The following is a 22359-nucleotide window of genomic DNA, read 5'->3' as shown; positions in this document are numbered from 1 at the left end:
ATTACCATATCCGAATACAGCAAAGTTCCGTTAATTGGTGGTTCGTTAATTGAGCGGTTCGTTAATTGGGTGTTCGCTAATTGGGCTATGTGACAACTTGAATGTCAAAATTGTATGGAATTTCGAGTTTCGAGTTTAGAAATTTCTAACAACTGTCAGTCGGCCCAATTAGCGAATCAGCTAGAGTGCAGTCGTGGCCCAATTAACGAATTCAGGCTGTACATGTACATATATGTACATGTTGAACCTACTGTTAAATTGAATATGTGAGTAGATTCAAAAATAATTACCATATGAAATGCCACGGGATTTCCGTCTGGGAAGTCCACAAGTCCCTTATCATCTCCAGATATGACTAACGTGATTCTGGAAAGCTGGTCTGGCTTCCGTCGATCTATAGATAGTTATAGCGCATCAATGTGCGATCACAGCGCACCACGTGCGACGTAGTTGCGACACACAGAACAAGAATAAAACCGAATGTCGCACGTCGATTATTACGGGTTTCAACTGCAACAACAATATATTTTATTGTCCAGTGTAGCGTGTTTTGATGAGCTGGGCTTGCGAGCATACTTTGCTTCTGTTCGTCGATGGCGGTGGCTGATTTTGAGAGGCGAACGCTCGCTGATCCTCAGTGTATCTTCCCTACAGAGACTATAGATTACAGAGGCGACAAGGCACTCAAAATCCGCTAACTTTTGAATCATTACGGAGAGTTACGTTTGTTTATGATGGTACTCTCCGTTTTGATTCAAAATTTAGCGGTTCGTGAGTGCCTTGTCGCCTCTGTAATCTTCCCTGCCGGCTGGCAAAATGGCGTCGACTATGCTCTCAACGAGTGGCGAGTGTTACAGAGACTATAGATTACAGAGGCGCCAAGAAACTCAAAAACCGCTCGATTTTGAACGAAAGCGGAGAGTTACCTTTATTTAGTATGGTACTCTCCGTTTTGTTTCAAAATTTAGCGGATTTTGAGTGCCTCGGCGCCTCTGTAATCTATAGTCTCTGTAGCGAATGTGCGACCTGGAAAGGCGTTGCAGGTGGATTCTCTCAGACGTTTCCTTCATTGACGAAAATCGGTTGTTGACGACACTTTTGCCAGCCCAAGAGAAAAATACTTCTTTATGTTTAGGGCCGGTGCCCGCGGATCGGTGTACTCCTTAGTGCCTATGATTGCGGACGATCAGAGGACCCATCGCTTGTCTTTTATTGGTTATGTATAGGTAACTGTTAATTTAGCTATGCCGAAACGAGGGCAGAGTACCTTCGGTTGCTCACAAACTTTCGGGAACACGAACGCACTTCTTAAGCTCGCCTGTTAGCAGACTCAGAACTTTTTCAATTGAGTTTTCGGTGTTTGTCGACTACATTGATTGTTCCATGAAATGTTTGCCCATCGGTGTTATTTACAGAGACTCTGTAACCTACAGAGGCGACGAGACACTCAATATCCGCTAAATTTTGAAAAAGTGCAAAATTTGGTCCCGCATCGTATTTTACAGACAAGCCGTTGCAGGAAACATTTGTAAGCGAATATTACTGCAGGCTTCGAAAGGGATGCCCCAATGAAACAAATTTGCATCTTGCGATCGATCCTCAGCAAATTTCAAGAATTCAATTTGCATTTGTTCATAGACTTCAAAGCGGGGTACGATTCAGTTACTTACTTACTTACTTACTTACTTAGGTGGCTTGCCGTCCTAAGACAAAGCCTGTTGAACAAAATTTCTCCATGTAACTCGGTTGAGGGCTACCGCTCTCCAATTCCTCGGACACCGAGTACTCTCCGCCAGATCTCGCTCCACCTGGTCTAACCATCTTGCTCGCTGCGCTCCTGGTCGTCTTGTTCCTACCGGATTTGAGGCGAACACCATCTTTGCAGGGTAGTTGTCCGGCATTCTTGCAACATGCCCTGCCCATCGCATCCGTCCAGCTTTAGCCACCTTCTGGATACTGGGTTCGCCATAGAGCTGTGCGAGTTCATGGTTCATCCTCCGCCTCCATACTCCGTTCTCCTGTACGCCGCCGAAGATCGTTCTTAGCACTCGTCGTTCGAAAACTCCGAGCACTCGCAGGTCCTCCTCGAGCATTGTCCATGTTTCATGCCCGTAGAGAACAACCGGTCTAATAAGCGTCTTGTACAGGGTGCACTTTGTACGGGGACTTAGTCTGCTCGACCGCAATTGCTTGTGGAGCCCATAGTAAGCACGACTTCCGCTGATAATACGCCTCCGAATCTCACGGCTAGTATCATTGTCCGCCGTTACCAGTGAGCCAAGGTAGACAAATTCATCGACTACCTCAAACTCATCGCCGTCGATCAATATACTACTGCCCAAGCGGTGTCGTTCGGCCTCGGTTCCGCTGGCCAGCATGTACTTTGTTTTAGACGTATTTACCTTTAACCCAATCTTTTCTGCTTCGCGCTTTAGTCTGGTGTACTGTTCAGCCACCGCCACAGATGTTCTGCCGATAATATCCATGTCATCGGCAAAGCAGACGAATTGACTAGATTTGTTGAATATCGTGCCCCGCGTGTTGATATCCGCTCGGTTCATAACACCTTGTAGCGCTATGTTGAACAGCAGGCATGAAAGACCATCACCTTGACGAAGCCCTCTGTGTGATTCGAATGAACTTGACAATCCACCCGAAATCCGAACACAGCACTGCGTACCATCCATCGTAGATTTAATCAGTTTGATGAGCTTCCTGGGGAAGCTGTTCTCGTCCATGATTTTCCATAGCTCTTTCCGGTCGATGGTATCATATGCGGCTTTGAAGTCAACGAATAAATGATGCGTGGGAACTCTGTATTCACGGCCCTTTTGGAGGATTTGCCGCAGTGTAAATATTTGATCCGTTGTAGACCGACCGTCGACGAAGCCGGCTTGATAAGTTCCCACAAATCTATTCGCAATTGGTGATAGACGGCGGAAAATGATTTGGGACAGCACTTTATAAGCGGCATTGAGAACGGTGATCGCTCGATAGTTCTCACAGTCCAACTTGTCGCCCTTTTTGTAGATCGGGCAGATAACCCCATCTTTCCACTCCTCCGGTAGCTGTTCCGTATCCCAAATTCTAACAATTAGTCGGTGTAGACAAACGGCCAGCTTTTCTGGTCCCATTTTAATAAGCTCCGCTCCGATGCCATCTTTTCCAGCTGACTTGTTGTTCTTTAGCTGCATGATGGCCTCCTTAACTTCGCCTATCGTTGGGGCTGGCACCTCTTCCCCGTTTGCTGCACCGTCGAAATCGCTTTCCCCGCCGCCATGGTTTTCCGCCTGGGCGCCATTCAGGTGTTCGTCGAAATGCTGCTTCCACCTATCCGTCACCTCACGATCGTCCGTCAGAATACTGCCAGTTTTATCCCGACACATTTCGGCTCGCGGCACAAAGCCTTTGCGGGATCCGTTCAGTTTCTGGTAGAACTTCCGCGTTTCCTGAGAACGATGCAGCCGCTCCAACTCCGCATATTCCTGCTCTTCCAGGTTGCGCTTTTTCTCCCGAAAGATTTGGTTTCGCTGCATCTTCTTCTGTTTGTGTCTTTCCACGTTCTGACGTGTGGCACTGCGCATCTTGGCCGCCCGCGCAGCGTTCTCCTCATCCATCACCCTCCTACATTCATCGTCAAACCAATCGTTCCGCTGATTCCGGGCCACATGCCCGATGGAGCTCTCCGCTACACTGCTGATGGCTGTTTTGATAGTGTTCCAACAGTCCTCGAGAGGGGCTTCGTCCAGCTCGTCCTCTTCCGGCAGTGCAGCTTCGAGTGAATGCGCGTAGTTTGCGGCGACGTCTGGCTGCTTCAGCCGCGCGAGATCTAACCGAGGCTGGCGTCGGTACCGAATGTTGTTCACAACGGAGAGTCTTGGGCGCATCTTAACCATCACTAGGTAGTGGTCCGAGTCAACGTTAGCGCTTCGATAGGATCTGACGTCGATAATGTCTGAGAAGTGCCGACTGTCGATCAAAACGTGGTCGATCTGTGATTCTGTCTGATTTGGTGACCTCCAGGTGTACTTATGGTGGATTCTGTGCTGGAAAAAGGTACTACGTACGGCCATATTCTTGGAGGCGGCAAAGTCGATAAGTCTTAGGCCCATTTCATTGGTTCGCTGGTGCGCACTGAACCTTCCAATCACCGGTTTGTATTCCTCCTCCTGGCCGACCTGAGCATTGAAATCCCCGATGACGATCTTGATATCATGTTTTGGGCAGCGGTCGTATTCACTCTCCAACTGCGCGTAGAATTCATCCTTGTCGTCATCGGTACTTCTGAGGTGAGGGCTGTGCACGTTGATGATGCTTATGTTGAAGAATCGGCCCTTGATTCTCAACCTGCACATTCGAGGATTGATTGGCCACCACCCAATCACCCGTTTCCGCATCTCGCCCATCACTATGAAAGCTGTACCCAGCTCGTGTGTGTTGCCGCAGCTCTGGTAGATGGTATGTCCATCTCTGAACGTACGTACCGTTGAGCTCTTCCAGCACACCTCCTGCAGCGCTACGACGTCGAACTTGCGGCTCTTCAATACGTCGGAGAGCACTCGAGTGCTCCCTTGGAAGTTGAGAGATCGGCAGTTCCACGTCCCGAGTTTCCAATCCATAGTCCTTTTTCGTCGCGTGGGTCTATTCCGATTGTTCCAGTAAGAATATATTTGTTCTTCGTTCCATGCTTTAATATTTTTCGTGGTGACGGCTTGCAAAGCCTGCTACACCAACCCCCTGTTTCGCCGGAGGGCCAACGAAGCTCGAAAGAGCCCTCCTTTCCTGTCAGCATACGACCTTGGCTTCCACCGGGGTTGGTTACCCGATCTCCACCAAAGTTGCTCGTATCCCGGCTGGTACCACGAGGCGGTAGGAATAGGAGTTGCTGAATAAGAGGCTATGAACCACTGTAGGGTCTATTTTATGCCTACACGTGCACAAGGCACCGACGGTACGCATTATTCAGCCGTTTACCAGCCACGGCCGCTTTCAGTTAAGCGGAATGAATGAGTAGCAGATTGTAGCAGGGTGCACATGCTCGAGTAGCCGGAGTTCAGCGCGATTAGAGTATGGAACTATATAATGTAGAAGCAATTTCTGGCTTCGGCACAGGATTGATACTTCGGACTGCAGTATAAAATTAAAGTAAAGTAAATTAAAATTAAAAGTAAGTATAACACTGTAGGCAATTTATTCAAACCATCTGAAGCCCATAAGCTTCACCCGTTTATTCAGACTCACTCAGACATCCAACTACTTTCATCAGGTGTGATCCTAACTCTCCTCGGCATTGGTACCCCATAAATCTCGAACAGTATTGAGTTTCCAATATGTTGGAAAAACCTAACATAATTTTCATATCTATGGGACAGTGCATGCCAGTTAGGCGAAACCTGTTTGGAACGTTTTCCGTCGTTTGGTAAACTTTGCCTTGTTTTATTGACGTACGTGTAAACCATGGAAGATGGAGTTTGACTGATAGTTTTTATATGATGGAAAGTCGGTGGTATATCCCTTAAAGATTGCCCCCTGGTGAGCACTATGGGATCGGATATATTCGAGTAAGTATACTCTATGCTGCCGTTTAGCACAGTCAATGTCACGTTGTCCATATCGGGAACAATATAGTTATGTAAAACCAGGCCTGGAAAATCAGCTACAAAAAGAACATCCGAGCTGTTACTCCAGGAATAAATATCTTCTGACAGTGCGGTGAGCATTGATCGCATTTCGGTAAACTCGTGTAAAAGAGGTAGTAACCAAACAACTGGTTTAAATGGTGACCATTCTGCTTCTAATATGTTCTCTTCCGGATTGAATATACGCTGTAAGAAACGACCATTGAGACTGCACCAAATATCATAATAGATTGAAAAATTTGAATATTTTCTATTATTCGCTTGATATTCCTCACGCACATTGCGATCGATGCAGTGAGCCAATTGATATGCCATGTCAGCGTGTTTAGTCCACCGATCATTATCAACAAATGCATATGGTTGGAGATATAACGTTTGATTTCTGAGATTGTCCGTAACTTTTATGGATATTAGAACGGTATCCCATGCGTGAACCATCATATCCCACGAGTATCCGTACAGTCCGTTAGTCCAGTTATTGTAACCTTTTGTTATGAAATGTGAGTAAGGCAAAAGTAGCTGAAGTCCACAGTAGACAAATATTGTGCTTACAACAATTCGTTCCCTTTTTGATTTTTTCTCTACCGATTTTCCGTTTTGCATTTTCTTTTTACTGCAATAATTGCTCAACTGGTCGGTCGAGCTGCGCTGATTAGACCATAATTTTCGAGGCCAACTGAAGCTATAGTACAAAGGCAGCTGTGTCAGACAGGTCCAGGGAAACATTCCGATGTAAAAAAGCTGTGAATTCATCAGGTGGAAAGCGCAGGCAAATAACGTAGCAATTTTACGAGTTGGTGCGTATATTAAAAAGAATACCACTGATGTGTCGAATATGCAGCCGAACCAGTGTATGATTAGGAAGTCGGTTAGTTTGGCACCAATAATTAATCTAAAAACATAAAAAATAAAATTTTTAGTTTTCTTTCATTCATTACCACATTTGATAGTAAATCGGTTTCGCAAACAATATCTAAACGACAAGTGGTAATTATTTAATTAAATATTGATAATTACCTGAAGGGTGTAAACACCCAATGATAACCCAAATTAGTCATGGCATATCCAGAAAGCCATTCAGGGCACATTTTCTTTAGTCCAGCCAAAAAGTACAATATAAAAAACTGATATTTTAATATAAAGTAATTCCAAAACGGCACAACAGGCTGCAAAGCACTATTCCGATATGCGTCCAAAGAACTGTAATTAAGAATGCCATTGTCAATCGAATAGCAATATTTTGTATTTGATCTCAAAATTACAAGAATCTGTTCGCATCGGTGAAAAGGAAGAGTGTTCCAAGCAGACCGTACAGATAGCTGTGGTTATTCCAGGCGCTTTTGTCCAACAAAAACACGTACCAGTAGCTAGTCACAAACATTAAACCGGTAAGACGAAACCGATATCCTAACGTTATTCCTAGAGCACCAAGCCACATGATCAAATAGACGATGCCCATCTTTGGGTAGCTCAATCGCTTCATGCCATGAAGCAACGGAAAAGTGCACCCTTTCGGATCACCCCAACGGAAATCCAAATCTCCTCCTCCGCGTTCTTCTGGTATATCGATGAGCATCATCAACCCGAACAGCATTCTCGCTACTCCCAAAGCTGCTGCATCCACCGGACGATACATCAGTGCAATGAACCCTTCCATTGATTGCAAACATTTCAAATCGTGACCGCAGTACTGATGGAATAAACGCGAAACGCCCGCTTCGGTCGGTCGGCAACGCAGACCGGCTGCGGGTTTCATCGGCTGTTGCTTGCCACCCATGAGATCCAATTGATTTACACTGATTTACCACCAATTTCACTCGAAATCGCTTTCATTGTTGACTTGATGATGTTGAATGATACGCCGAAAATGCACAACATCCAATGCACTTCTGTTAGTTTCCAGTTTCAATTAGTTTTCCTTGTAAAATGATCTAATAGCCCACATTTTACAAGCAGGTTAAACGCTTATTTTGCATAATCTATCTGTGCCGCGACTAGATTTCGTAATAGCAACACGTGTGCTTGATAAAAGAAATTGTTTGCATCCCAACACGAAATTGGTGCGATATTGAACAGGAAACTTGTACTGACAGTGGAAAACTGCTGGTTCCCTTTTATATGGTGTGGCGAAATAGTTTTGCGAAATGGAGCAGGATGCTGAATCCTTGCGAAAAAGGATACTGTGCGCATGTCTGGTTTCTGTGTAATAATCTTCGCACAACGGTTTACACCGATGTTTGAACCGATTGTAAATGTACGAAACAATTTATGGACCAGTCAGTGTCATGGACACTTCAGTGACACTTAATTGGCTATTAATCCAGATGATATGGTTTATATCTACTTCTTGAGACTTTATATAAATAAAAAGAATATTTTTATGTTCTGCTTCAATGTACGTAACCTGAATCTTGTCACGATTGTTCGGTTCGAATGGATTATCCATTTGATTGAATCAACCATAGATCTCAAATGTATGCTATGTCTAGAAAATTGTATTGTACAATCATTAAAATTGAAAAAAATTACTCCAACAAAAAGCTGCAAAATCTATCACTGCATATTCAACCCGTAGGTACTACATCGCAATTGAGCATTCCAAATGAAGATTCTTATTATTGAATTTTCTAATTTTGTTGTCTTTCTTTGGCGCTAGTTATTATAGCATTTTCTTATTCATTTATGCAACGAGAAAAAAAATAAGAAGAGCATGCAAAGCAACTCATCGTCAGGTACTTGAGCACTCGAGGAGCCCGAGCCACAGCCTTTCGAAAAGAGTGAAGCATACTTCTTGTTTACAAAGCTCTTAACGTCGTGCCGGTCTTAAGAAGTGTTGACGTTATGCATCGCTTATGCTAGGCTAGACTATCATTATAGTTTCTTATTTCTACCCACACAGTAATTCTTAATTATATAGAACGCTGGACCTATAAATGCCCAATATTATTAGATCTCGGAGTAAATGGATGCTTTCATCACTTAGTCAGATGCCTATGACCTATGTTTCTCTGTGCCTATATATCAAATATGACTGCAGCTTGAAAAGTCTACAGCAAACTAGGCTAGCATCCATATGCAAATAGTAAATATCCTAGTGGGTATGGAAATGTTAAGATTATTCTATAATTCATAGCCCTGTGATACGGTCCATACATAACGCAGAGTACCTTGCAGAGTACTTTAAAAGTGACATAGAGCCAATGATAATAAATGTATTATCTATTATCACTATTATCTATTTACTAGTTGATTGCCCGATCTTACTCGTGGCCCCTTTTTCTCTCAGACACTTGTACATCGGTTAATGTAACGATTCTCATAATGCAAGAAACATTTTTTTTAAGTTGGTCCCCCAGCCACTTGTAAATCTGTTTTCTTGGTAATCCCTATAAATCGTCACAAAGCCTTTTTTATATTTTTGTACCCCCTTGTTAATGGCCATCCTATTCTCAGAAAACCAGCAACTGCTGCTACGACTGCTATCGTTTCAAATGCAAGAGAAACGTACCCCTTTAACCATTTGAACCTTACGCTCCCCTTGCAGGTGACAGGGTCGCTCTTTTATCAACCCCCTGCGCTGATTCTTTTATGACAAATAACATGTGTTTAATAAACGACGTTTGATGAAGAACAGTACAGAACTTCCGGAGCTATGTCGGAACACTCATTCATACTCACGATCCTCGTCCCCCTACCTGTCGTTTTTTTCAGTCAGCTCCCCCTTCTGTCACGTAGCTAATTATGCGTCGGTGAAAATCCCCATAATGGAAACGAGACAAAGGTTTTTTTTACCATTTATTCCTCCTCGGTTGAACTCCCCTCTTTTCTAAAAGTCACTTGCACAACTGAAACCGGCTTAAATGCAAGAGAAACGCATCCCCTTTTACTTATTTGGATCTTCCCCTGTTAGGGACCACCTTCTTCTATCAACCTCCCACTGCAGATTCCCTCATATCAAGGATCATATATGCCAAGTTTGATGAAGAGCCGTCCAAGCATTTCGGAGCTATGGGCTCCCCCTGTTATGAACCCCCCCCCCCCCCCTCCTCGTTTGTCAACCCCTTCAGTTCTGATTCCCTAATGTTGAAGAACATGAGTGCCAAGTTTGATGAAGAACCGCCCAGACATTTCGGAGTTATGGCTTCCCCCCCGTTTATCAACCCTCCAGTGCTGATTCCCTTATAAGGGTAAACGGGGTAACAACGCCCGCCGGGGTAAAACCGCCCACCATGGTTTTACAGGGCCTTGCTCAAATTGGTGTTAAATGTTGATGACAGTCATATTACTGAATGCGTACGCAATATTTTACAATATCTTGTACAGCAATATCGTATAAACTATCAGAGAAATAAATAAAAATAGATTTTTCGTTATAATCGTTTCGTTTTTTATAACTTTGTTCCCGCAGAACTTAGGGTTTATTTTATTCCAAACGTTAAAACTTTCAGTAAATCCAACCCACATCGCTTCTCTGATCCTGTCTTCATCCGACAATACCTAAATTAGGTAACTGTTCATGCAGTTTTGTTGAAATAAATAGTGAAATGTGTAAATCAGTCATTTGGGGGTAAAACCGCCCACAACGAACGGCGCAAGACCGTCGTGTATAATGCTAGTGCGATAAGGAGATTTTTAAAATAATTGCATAGTTTGGACCAAAGGATCTCAGATTTACATAAAACAATATAAATGTGCTTAGTTTATAGCTGGTGGACTGTTTGGAAAAATCTAAATCGCCAATTTTCCCTGCGGGCGCTATGGACATTTTCTTGTTTTCTCGGATATAGCTTTTTTTTAATAATTCCTCCCTCTTGGGACAAATAACATAGAATACACATATTTTTTATGAAAATATAGCAAATTATCTTAGCAATGGAAAGTAATATGTATCTGCTTTATCAATCAGAACAATTTGAAATGTCAAAAAATGACCTACCGGATCAATTGCAGGAACTTTAATACCCATATTGTTATATTTTATCTTAGATCCTCTCTAGTCCTTAAAGATTGACTCCAGGATGCCTAACCCGATCCATCTTGTTGTCTAAGGAAACTACACGGTATCAATTTCAAGACTGTCGGTACCTATATTACTGATATTCTTCCAATACGAGTGGTTGCCGGACACTCTTTCGAACTTGCGAATCTCGGGGAACTATGTATTGTTTGATAGCAAACTGATTCAATTTATTTAAATTAGATAAATTCATGAATCCAATGCCACCAGTTTCATTCAAATCGGTTGAATATTGTTAAAGTTATATGCTATGGCGGTTTTACCCCGTTAGTGGGCGTGTTTCACCCCGCATGGAAAAAATACTCTATTTTTTGGACGTGTTTCCAAATCGCAATAAAAAATAGAAAATCATTACAGATATTTATGTTTTTATTTTTTATATGTAGGTAATAGATCAATTGTTCATTTAAAGCAGATAAATTAGAAATTGAGCTACAACTTTTTTTTATACAGGTGGTTTTGCTTAGGCGGGCGGTCTTGCCCCGCTTACCCTTATCAAGAAACATGTGCATCAAGTTTGATGGAGAATGGTCAAGGCGTTCTGGAGTTATGGTGGAACATATTGCGGAGATTCCATTTTTTAGACTCCCACGCGAAAATTATTAGCGTGATTTTTTTCTGTGCTTTCCACGCAGGTTTGCAATTTAGCTATTTAAGCCATCAGTTTTTCGTCATTGTCTCACCTCTGCTTGACAAGCATATCTTCAATGTATTAGGAAGTACGGGATAATTAATAATGAGATATGAATTTGCGTAGGACTCGTAAAATTAGTGCAAGGCATAATACAAACACACTCATGCTCCTCCAGAATCATTCTCGGCGGACCAACAGTTGACCAACGGTGTTCCAACAGTTCTCGGGAGGGGCGTCGTCCAGCTCTTTCTCTTCCAGCAGCACAATTTCGAGCACAATTGCGAATAATTTTCGACGACCTTCGGTTGTTTCAGCCGCATGACATTTAACCAAGACTTGCATCTTTACCGATTACATGTTCTACGGTTAAATATTTCCAACCTAAGAGAATAAGAAACCTGAGAGAGAGAAAGAGAGAGAGAGAGAGAGAGAGAGAGAGAGAGAGAGAGAGCTTCTTGCCTATCTGAACACAGTGAATTTATTTTCATGAACAAAATTTTTGTTTCAAACTAAAAAAACACTGCTTTTGAAATGTACAAAATTAATGATCATTCATTTCAAGTCAGCTAGTTCGAGTTTGCGAATTTGAAATTTCATCGCGAATACATAGATACTTCCACTGTTTTATTCAATCAAGCTAGCCCGGTTTCCACTGACAATTCGAAACACAAAAACAATTCCAGTTGGCTCCTTTCTCTCAGGTTGGAACTGGCGGAAGACCGTAGCAATAGAAAAGCAACGGTCTGAGAACTGAACCTTGGGATCCCACAGAGTATGGTGTGTTTTCCACCTTATAGGTTTGTAATAAACTAATATAGCATGTTCACAATCACATTTTAATTTTACCACTAGTTTTTGACGGGAATTCGACTCGGGATAAACGATGAACATGCTTCGTATAGGGGTGTGAGGGGGGTTCATCATCATTCATCACCAGCCACCATAATTCCGTCTATGAATAGAACAACCGGATTTTTCCACTGGGGAAAGCTCTCGGATGCATCTAGTTTTTTTTTCTCGAATACGTGGCAAAATCTAGGGAAAATATAAGTTGGAAAAAGTTTTTCACGAAATGGAAAAACTGAGCGAACAAAATTGCATGTTCAAGCGCTATATTATCAAACCTTCGATACACAATACACTGTGGTATAGGACCAGAACTTTTTTTTGTTTCAAATTTTCAATTGTATTCAACATTAAACGGCTTAAATTAATATCTAACCAAGCAGTAACTTTTTTGAAATTAAACTCACAGTAATGTTCGTTGAATGTTTCGTAAAAAGGTCAACGGCAGGCCGGAATGTCGGAAGGGGAAGAGCACACAGCAACTATTGGCAGGAAATTCTGATAATTTATCTCTCATAACATAACATGAAAAACAAACGGAAGGCCCACAATTCAAGTAGGTCGAACAAATAGATTCCGTGTCCTCCTTCGAACGCAAACCATCTCGTTCCTAGGCATGGAACATGGATAATCGCCGGGAAGGTTACATGTTCAGAGAATTTATTGCGACAAGTAATAAAGTTTGAGCTAACGAAGTGAATCAATACCGTGCCCGCTCGCAAGGAAGCTGCAGAATACCTCATGTGTACTTCATTGCAATAAAAGTAATTTATGCGGATCAGACCTCCGCTGGATATCTATTTTGGTGTGATTGCGTGAAAGCTGTTATTTCTGCTGTCTCACTTTCGTTTGTTTGTGTTGTGGTATCACATAGACACAGGGTGAACTGCGACTTCGGTGATTTTTTCCAAAATCAATACAGCCGTTGCTACCGTATCTAGTCCAGTTGGGTCACCCTGTAATTGAATACGCGCGTAAGGTGCAACAGTTGACCGAAAGGTGAACGAAGGACTGCCTAAACCGTGTGGGTGGCTTTTCCAGCCATGTTAAATAATCGCAAGAGATGCGTTCATCGGTACAAACAACGAGTGGATTGACGACGATATGACCATGATGACTATGTGACAGATCAACACAACAAACCAATAATCGTACATGCGATTGGGATGAATGATTTCAATTACTGAAAGTTTCATTGGGTTAAATTAATTTATTTTATTGGCTCTACCAACTAAAAATAAATAGTCACACAGTCTCCCATTCTATCATACAAATTTGTTAGTTTTAATTTTTATTTCAGTTGGCACGAACTTCAGCCTTTACTCGCGGAGTTGTGTTCGTCGTTGAAGAAACGGAAGAATCCACCTCGATGATTATTCAAATAATAAATGATCTCCGACTCATCCTTGGGACACTTGGGATAATATACGTCGCAGCTGTTAGCTCCGATCCCGTAACCGAGTAAGGCTGCTCGGGAAAATTTAAGCCACGGCGAGCTATCAGGAACTGCGCTTAGAATTCTGTAATTGGAGTACGTACGTTAACTAAAAGTAGATTTACACGTTTCTAAAGAAATACTCACGTGCTCAGTAGACCACGATTCACATAAGTGCTAAACCCCTGACCACTAGATCGTCGCGACATCATGCAAATTAGTTTGGGAACGCACTGCAGGTCATCGTTGCCGGAGATATTATCCAGTGCTTTTCGTAGTTGCGTGCTTACGGCCATGATTGGAGAGTTCACCGTTTGTGACGTCGATGTGGATGGTGATTGAGCACTGTCATGGTTACCGCTTGCCGGAAAATTGCCAAACGTTCCAGGGGCGAAATTGAAGATGCTCTGAAGAAATCCGAAAATGCTTTGCGCACTCAATGGACTGTCGGTTTGTCCACCTGTGATAAGATTCGTTGGAACGTTCGGATACTGAGGATACAAGGAGGGATAAGGCCTAGAACCGTCGGCCTGCAGTTGATGTTGGTTAGGATTCGGATACGGGTAGTTGGTTAAATAATCCTGAATGTAGTAATTGTTGGGATCGTATGGTGGATAAGGGGTTCCTGGATTTGGTAGGTTTTGATAGTATGGATTATTGGATGGAATTTGTGGCGTTGGTGAAATTGGAAGGTTAGACTGATATTGATTGATTGGTGTTTGAGTTTGTGGAGAATTTTGCAGATAGTTATCGTAATCAGGAGGCTGTTGATAACTGAATTCGTCTTGCTTGCGAATGTCTACCATGTGTTGGTTATAAATTTTACCCTTTTTCTTTTTCGGTATTCGTGTAGCGATTGGATTGGAAACTGTAGGTGGAGTAATACTGTCAGCGGATCCTCCCCAATTACCGATTTGAATCGTTGCTTTCACTGTATAAAATTGATCACTATCAATTTGCGGTCGAACTTGGGTATTGTCCGTAAACTTTAGTGGTCTTGTTTTGTCATCATCGAATCGCATCTGTGACGACGAAATACCTTGCGGTCTACTGTCTGTCTCCAGAAACTTGATTGCATTTCCGGGCATTTTATGTGGTATTTCTTTTTTCGCTGATACCTCACTAGTAGGAAATCGAAATTCATTGCGAGGAGAGTCGTGGTCGTAGAAATAGAAAGAATTCATCGGACTTTTTTCGACTCTCGGTTTTTCAGTAAATATTTTAGGCTCTTCAAATCTAAAGAACCTACTAGAGTTTCTAGGACTGTCGTTATAGTTTGTTCGAGTGACACCAGTAACTGGTAAATTATGCAGCTGACTCGAACTAGATGTATCGTTCTGTTGTTTATCATTTTCAAACCGCAACGAGCTGGATGTATTTTTCATAAGATTTTCAATTACGAATACGTCATAATTCGCCTGTTGAGATTCTTCTACATTACCAGGTTCTTCTGTACTAACTTCATTCGGCAGTTTTACCATATTCGGTGAATCGGAAGGAAATTTCATCCGATCAGATTCTTCGAACTTAAACATTCTTGGATGCATATCTGTTGTATTGACAATGAAAAGATTTTCTTCACTACTTTGCACACTGCTATCGTCATATTCTTCCTCTGATTCAGACTCACTGCCAAGTTTAATCATATTTTCACTAATTTGAGGTTTCATCTGGTCGGCCAACGGCATGATATCGGATTCTAGGAATCGCAGATACTTTGTATTTTTCGTTACAAAGTTAGTTTCAACGGCTGGGTGCAGCGTATCCTCCTGAGGTAATTGATCTGCAAACTTTTCCATTCCATTTTCGAATTTGAAACTGTACAGCGGTCGCCAGCCAGCTTCGAAGAGTTCATAGGCACTGTTTTCATCACTGATCCTCCTTATCGGCTGCTGCACTTTCTGAGAACCATCATTTCGTAATTGAAAAGAGGAATCTTTGAATATCAGCTGGTCTTCACCGTACGAGGAGAAGGTTACACTGGAAACACGAATAAAAATATTATATTTTCGTCCATTTTCAAACGCACTTAGCACAAACTGACCTTTGATCAACCCCTCCATTAGGTGACACCTTTTTGTCAGCATTATTTGTAATTGCACAACTCTTCTGGGTCAGTAACACAGATAGTAGCACAGCGACCACTGTAACACTCTTCATACTTCCTGTATTTAATCGCCAAGTAATAACAGCATATCACGAGATAGTTATCCGCGATGCGCTGAAACTTGAATTAAGCCGTTGCAGTTTCTTTCTACCTGTTACCAGTCTGCGATTCCGAAACCGAAGACGGCGCCAACTTCCATCTCAGCGGTATATACGATGCTGACTCCAGTACCCACTCTCCTAAAAGCATTTGGCTACAGGTCTTGAGTTGAGAGAGACACAACGGCATACTGCAGCAGATGGTTACGGCTACCAGGCCATTGTGAACCACGCGTGCGGTTTAATTTTCAGCTGGCGCTCACAGTTTTCAAACAACGCGAGTACACGCGGTAACGCTTTGTTTATCCGATTCGGCCCCAACCGGACCGCGTGCGGTAGTATACGGATCAGTCAGACGCGGTCGTGCTCGATCGCCCATGTGAGTTTATGCAATCGCTGCGCTACGATGTCCAGGTTGTCTGAGCGAACACCTATATTGGTTTGCCCTACACAACGCCGCCTTATCGGGTTGGTTCCGTGGGTATAGGCCAATTTCGGAGAAAGTACACAAGCGAATATTGCTTGCTTTGAATCAATACATTCAGCTCGTCGCAAATTCGGTAAATGACGTCACAGTTGTAAACTGTTGGAAGTAAAAAAATCATAGCACTGCTTGTGGGTGTCAAAACTAGTTGAATTGAACAGCAACTGCATCGCCTGTTGTTGTATAGGTTTTCTTTCTTGAGTTAAAAATGATTCGATGTGTTAGAGCAATTATTCAGCTTTGTTTTGATTATCTTCTATTATTTATTAATTTGCTTGAATATATGTTGTGAAATTGAAAGTTGAACGGTGCAACCATCGGTCATCGTTGAACTTGATTTCATTTTTTATTTTCATTTTACTTAAACGTTTTAATTGGGGCTTTTCTACTTCCTTAACCTTTTGCAGCTGACGTGTTATTCCCGCTGACTCCACCAATTCCGTCGAAATGAAATTCGTTAGCGAAAATGGTTTGAATATGTTGATATCATATGCATATGTGTTTTTCATCAATAATTTCAGAAATAAGATTTCGGTAAACTAGTACAACAATCTTTACTTTTATTCTTGATTCTTTAATTTTAATATTAATTCTTTGATTTAAATATTTTGTTTTTGCGTTGAATTAATTTGAATAATTTTTTATAACGATAGTCTTTACAATAGGTGAAGGAGATAGTGGAAGAAATTGCTTGTGTGAATAGTATCCGTAGGGTAGGAGAAGACAAGAGCGGTAAATTAGGTGATAGGAGAATCATTTAAAGCACGCTCATTAGGTACTTACTTCGTTTTCTTATGCGAAGCTGAGAGTTCCGCGGGTTAGAATACGAGCCGATAAATACCGAATTCAAACCCAACGGACTCTTTCTAGGCATCTGGGATTCGCCGAGGATTACATAAACCTTGAACCATGCAAGGAAATTTCATACGTTAGGCATTAGGAGCTCTCCACATAATAATCAATTTCGCCGCACCAGATTTAACCTATGGGATAGTTTATTTGTTAGCGGGGCGCAATATAATTAGGAGTTTCCTCCTACTAAACCCGACTGAAAACGCACTCAAGTCTTCCATACATATGATTTTCCTATATATTTATAAAACACATCGGACTCTTAGACCACTATTATGATATAAAAAAGACATTCTGACATTCGATTCTGGCGTTCTAAATTTGAGTAAGAGTGAGAAGTACAATGCTCGAAAACTGTACGGATCACGGAACTTCTGAGCTTAAAATCGCTGAGCGATTTTAACCCTTGAATGCGCGCGCTGAAAAAATTATTTAAAACAAAAACTTACTTAGCGGTAAACATAATTTACTTTGGGGATGTTTTTCACTATGTTGTTTTAAAGCAACATTGCGCATTTAAGGGTTTTACAAATAAACATAGGAGAAGTCCCCCAACGCCGGACAGCTCATAATAACAGACACTTCTGACTTTCATAGTTTAAATGGTGCACCTTAGCAGCTAATATCATCAAAAAAGACAAAAATTAGCTTGTGAGATATATAACTTCTCAGAATCATTCATGAAAACAGAGAGTTTGTTTTTATCCATTGCCGATCGAATTGTTATGTTTCAGATAACTTTCGGATCAGTATTAAGGCATCATTCGGTCGGATAAAATTTAGTTTTTGATGTATAAAATATCTTTCATTAAGGATTTTTCAAGCTCCAGGCTAAACAATATACACTCGAGTACTTTTTTTACACGGTTTGGTTTTTCGATTTTTAAGAATGGGGCAACTTAGGGACCATTTCCTTATTACTCAATGCATTTGGGAGGAGGCCGGACATTCGTCACGTAGTTTGTAAATGATGCCTAAGTTGCATCGTTCTTGAGTAATCGGAAAAAACAAACCGTGTAAAAAAAGACTTTAGTGTAGATTGTACTCAGCGATTCCCGTCACCCAGTACCGAATTCCTCAAATAGCGGACAGCAAAATGCATTACTTGGTTATGTCAAGTTCTTTAATGAAATCAAGATTGTAAAAAAGAGATTGAGAAGAAAGAAAACATCACTTTTACCAAACCGGTTATCTTAAATATGACAAAAAAAAACAGTTGATAGTCAATTTTTCGAAGAAAACAGAAGAGCTTCGATGTGGTGCATAAAAACTGTTAATTTTTATTCAAGGCAAATTTTTAAACATCTTTAGTCAACAAGTATGGAAGCAATAAGAAATTTTTAAACATTTTGACATGTGTTTTTCAGAAATATAAGCCCTGAGTCGGTTTATTTTCAAAGGAGAGCTGATAGTTCATTTGTAAAAAGAAAAAAGTGGTCCAATGTTGCTCCCCTGTGATACGCCTGAACGAGTCGCAAAACTTGGACCCGATTTTCACACTCAAACTACGGTGTGTTCGGTATAAGGCTGCCGGTATTGGGTGCTTTTTGGTGAAAGCCGGTATTTTAGGATTGGTGCAGAAAATATGTAAGTGTTGGTTATATGCAACACTCACATACGTAATATGTAACACTCAACCCGGCTAGCTCAATTTCACGTTTTCTCCGGGTCGGAAACCGACCTTCGGAGGACTCATGCAACCCGAAACTTACCCAAACGGAAGCGGAACCACCAAAAAACGTCAAATAAGGTCTTAAGAAGGAATTCTGGTTTTTTTGTTTGAAAAAGAAAAGGAAAATTCAGGCATGCAGTTTTATTTTCCATTCCTTCGATGCAGCTCCTGACGTCACATGTTGAGGCCCTTGATAACTAACGAACGGAGAGGAGACGAACGTACCTGGAGAGATGACCGTGATCACCGTGATGACTGTAGATGATTGTAGGCTCGCTCGGGACGTTGTCAAGATTCTTACAATGCACCTATAATGTCAATTGTGGGTCATACCCGCAACATCCACATGCTCGATACCCCACACGTTTGGTTGAGTGGTATGTGGTTTCCGTAATTATGTATTGAAAGGCACTATGAAGCACTGAACTCAGCTAGTAGGTAAAATTTTTAACCAATTTTGGCTACTTGCTATCGATAATTGAATTATTCTCTGTGACAAATTAGTCACTTTTATGTTCCCACTACCAATTTTTTGGTTGAAAAACTACTCAAAATCTGAGTTTGTAAACTTTAAGGGCATTTTCAGCAGTTTTAACCAAGTTTTAGCTAAATCCAACCAACTTACGGGTAAACTCATTTAAGAGTGTATGCAAACTAATGGCTCAAATTCAAGATGATTTGAATCGTAATATATTTATGCATAACGTGGAATGGAACACAAATAATATTAGCCAATAGTTTGGCTAAAAACGGGTTCCAAACTTTGGGGTTAAAAATACTGGAGAAAACGTTTAAAATAAATGTCCCATATAAACAAACCCAAACAAGAAATCGCATCAACTTGCGTTCTGAAGATAGATAAAGTATTCATTTACAATGTATTGTAAAGTGACCAGATTTTTTTTGGATGAACGGGGAACATATTGAATGTCTTATTTACTAAATCGATTCGGTAGTAAAGATGGGGTCATTTAGAAATTGGGCACTTCATTTTGGCGATAGCGGCGCTTCCAGTGGTTATGGATGCTAGCTTTTGGTAGCGTTGTGTTATTTGTAAACGGTTTTGCTCGGTATATTTTTTTCGCAGTGTAAAGGTAACGTGGTTTGGAAATATTCATCGCGCAGGAGGAGAAATGAAAGTAATTGTGTACGGTCACCTGCAAAATCCATCAGCGTTGGCGAGACTGACGGATTATCCTAAAAGATCTGGGGTGTGAGTAATTGAAGGGTGCAAGAAGGTCTAGGGACTGTCCGCAAGGTGCCGGCCAAACGTTGGAGTGGAACTCTTGATCATCAACTGCGGTTGAGGGTCCTTCGGAAAGTCAAGGCTGATCTCAGCATTACGGCATAGCGCTTTGACGACAAAACTGACCGCTGTACTGTACGGCGAATCCGACTCGGAATGGCTACGAGCGTCAACGAGCAAATGGAGAGCCCAACAGAAGCCTAAAACAATAAACAAAGGCTAGAATGCGGTCTCGTGGGCTGTGCAGTCGGGTGGTGACGAAACGCGATGCATATGTCTGACTCGATGATGAATAAGCTTCAGAGAAAGCCGATTTCAGCCAAATCCAAGGGTGCTCTGAGTCGCGGTAGGGTTTGTAGCAGATTCGAGATTGGTATTGGGGATTGGTTCATCATAAAAGGTCATGACTTGGCAAGAGATCTGTTTCATTGGCATGGGTGTGAAAACCAGTCTTTTGTGACGGATAGGAATTCGGAGATACACAGGGGTAGATGCCTCACCAGGCGGATTTTGCTCTTCATTAAGTCCCATGATAGCCTGCCGCAGTCAGCATGCATGCTACAATGGACAATGGACTTCAGTTCATCTCAAAAGAGCTGAGTGCATCAAATTGTCCTCGAGTTTGTCCAGTATAGAAACACGGGGGGATATTGAAGCGAAAACTAAAGATGAAGAGAACAGTCGCCAGCGACATTGGTCAAATGAGGAGTTCGAGGTGCCGGCTGGCCGTGGCCGTGACTGGGGAGGGTGTGCACCAACTGACAAGCAGTGTAAGCAGTAGGTTTTTTCATGCAATGTAACATAATTTCCAATGTTTCATCCTTAGAAACTGTTTCGATTAAAAAATAATCAATGCGGGACACTTTCCGGGACGCTTAGTAATCCGGGACAAGTCATCCGAATCCGGGACAGTCCCGGGAGGTCTGGTCAGCCTAATGTATTGAAAGATTATTAAGCCTTGGACGGCTCTTGATTACGAAAATAATTTTTTTTCTAAACTTTGCACTTTCCGAGCTTCACGAGGTGAGATAGTGTCAAACTATAACGATCGGGTCGGCGTGTGAAATTCACATGATGGTGATATATGGATATATGAAAATTCACAAGTACTTAGTCCTATAGCTTAATATTTGTAGAAATGTAGGAGAGTGATAAATGAGTAAAATGCTGCGTTGGCGACAATGATGTGCAGTAGCAGTTGTTAGAACGTGGAAAGGCACACACAGAAGAAGATGCAGTGAACCCAAATCTTCCGGGAGAAAAAACGCTGCCTGGAAGAGCATGTGAAATAGGGGCAACGGTGAGGATATGAATGGCAGTATCTTAATGGACAATTGTGAGGTGACCGAAAGGAGAAAGTAGCCTTTCGATAAACACCTTAATTGCAATTTCGACAATGCGAAATACATATAAAGGCTGTCGAAAAATAAATCAGTGCTGAACGATGGTTCTAGAGCGAAGCTTATTAACATGGCTCGGGAGAACTGGTCACTGGACGAATGGCACTAGCTGGTTGTTAAACTATTGGATACAAAACTGTCCAACAAAAATACAACAAGCTTATTCAACTATTGTATAGCTAAAACCAACGGAATAAGCGCTTGTTAAGCTGTTATACAACAAAAATGTTTCCTGGGTGCTGCCGAAGGAGTGCAGATCATCCAAATCCATGAAAATCTATGAACACAGAGTTTCCACGCACAATTATTTCAGTGATTTCAAAGCTGCGTATGATGTCATCGACCGTAAAGGCCTGTGGAAAATCGTGGCCGACAACGACTTTTCCGGGAAGCTGATCAAACCAATTAAGGCTGCGCTGAATGGTATACAGTGCGCACTGTGTGAGGATTTCAGGTTTCATTCGAACTCAAAAAGGGCTTTATCAACGTGATGGTATCCCATGCTTGCTGTTCAACATAGCAGTAGCATAGCAGTATTGTGAAACGAGCGGATAGCATGCGTACGCACATTCATCGGTAAATCTAGTCAAGTCACCTGCTTTGGTGATAGCACAGATATTGTCGATAGAACAACATCTGTACCAGTGACTGGAAAAATTAAAGCGCGAAGTATAGAAGATTGTGTTAAAGGAAAATACGTCCAATCTCCAAACCAACGCCGCTTTGACAGTAATGTAACGATCGATGTCCATGAGTTCGTGATAGTTGACGAATTTGTCTATCTTGAAGATTCGGAAGCGTATTAGTCAAGATTGCCTTCACATGATGCTTTTATTATATCGGTTGTTCTCCGGAGCACTGGAGCGAGGTCCAGTGGCAAGTACACGGTGTCTAAGAAACTGAAGCTGAAGCACGGCAGCTTACTTACT

The 22359-nt window shown here is 41.9% G+C and overlaps 2 protein-coding genes across 2 annotated transcripts; both read right to left on the bottom strand.

Moving 5' to 3' along the window:
• Positions 1-5237: 5237 nt before the first annotated feature.
• LOC128736350 (vitamin K-dependent gamma-carboxylase) lies at positions 5238-7416 on the bottom strand. Its single transcript, XM_053830827.1, has 3 exons — positions 6902-7416; positions 6657-6839; positions 5238-6531 (listed from the first exon to the last, which is right to left on the bottom strand). The coding sequence occupies exons 1-3, from the start codon at positions 7414-7416 to the stop codon at positions 5238-5240; spliced, it is 1992 nt and encodes a 663-aa protein (XP_053686802.1).
• A 6032-nt stretch (positions 7417-13448) lies between these two features.
• LOC128736349 (uncharacterized) lies at positions 13449-15731 on the bottom strand. The gene is made up of 3 exons (XM_053830826.1): positions 15616-15731; positions 13719-15551; positions 13449-13656 (listed from the first exon to the last, which is right to left on the bottom strand). The coding sequence occupies exons 1-3, from the start codon at positions 15729-15731 to the stop codon at positions 13449-13451; spliced, it is 2157 nt and encodes a 718-aa protein (XP_053686801.1).
• Positions 15732-22359: the final 6628 nt, after the last annotated feature.

The sequence above is a fragment of the Sabethes cyaneus genome, chromosome 2 (genome assembly GCF_943734655.1).
Source record: "Sabethes cyaneus chromosome 2, idSabCyanKW18_F2, whole genome shotgun sequence".
NCBI classification, from domain to species: domain Eukaryota; kingdom Metazoa; phylum Arthropoda; class Insecta; order Diptera; family Culicidae; genus Sabethes; species Sabethes cyaneus.
This window is presented reverse-complemented; position numbering and strand designations above follow the sequence as displayed.

What these genes read in the sequence shown, in the direction of transcription:
- LOC128736350 (XM_053830827.1), bottom strand. Translation starts at nt 7,416, where the DNA reads ATGGGTGGCAAGCAACAGCCGATGAAACCCGCAGCCGGTCTGCGTTGC. An exon ending in ACCGATGCGAACAGATTCTT is followed by an intron (nt 6,840 to 6,901) that starts GTAATTTTGAGA and finishes TCTTAATTACAG; the next exon opens with TTCTTTGGACGCATATCGGA. An exon ending in TGGGTGTTTACACCCTTCAG is followed by an intron (nt 6,532 to 6,656) that starts GTAATTATCAAT and finishes TTATGTTTTTAG; the next exon opens with ATTAATTATTGGTGCCAAAC.
- LOC128736349 (XM_053830826.1), bottom strand. Translation starts at nt 15,731, where the DNA reads ATGAAGAGTGTTACAGTGGTCGCTGTGCTACTATCTGTGTTACTGACC. An exon ending in AATGGAGGGGTTGATCAAAG is followed by an intron (nt 15,552 to 15,615) that starts GTCAGTTTGTGC and finishes TCGTGTTTCCAG; the next exon opens with TGTAACCTTCTCCTCGTACG. An exon ending in AATCGTGGTCTACTGAGCAC is followed by an intron (nt 13,657 to 13,718) that starts GTGAGTATTTCT and finishes CTCCAATTACAG; the next exon opens with AATTCTAAGCGCAGTTCCTG.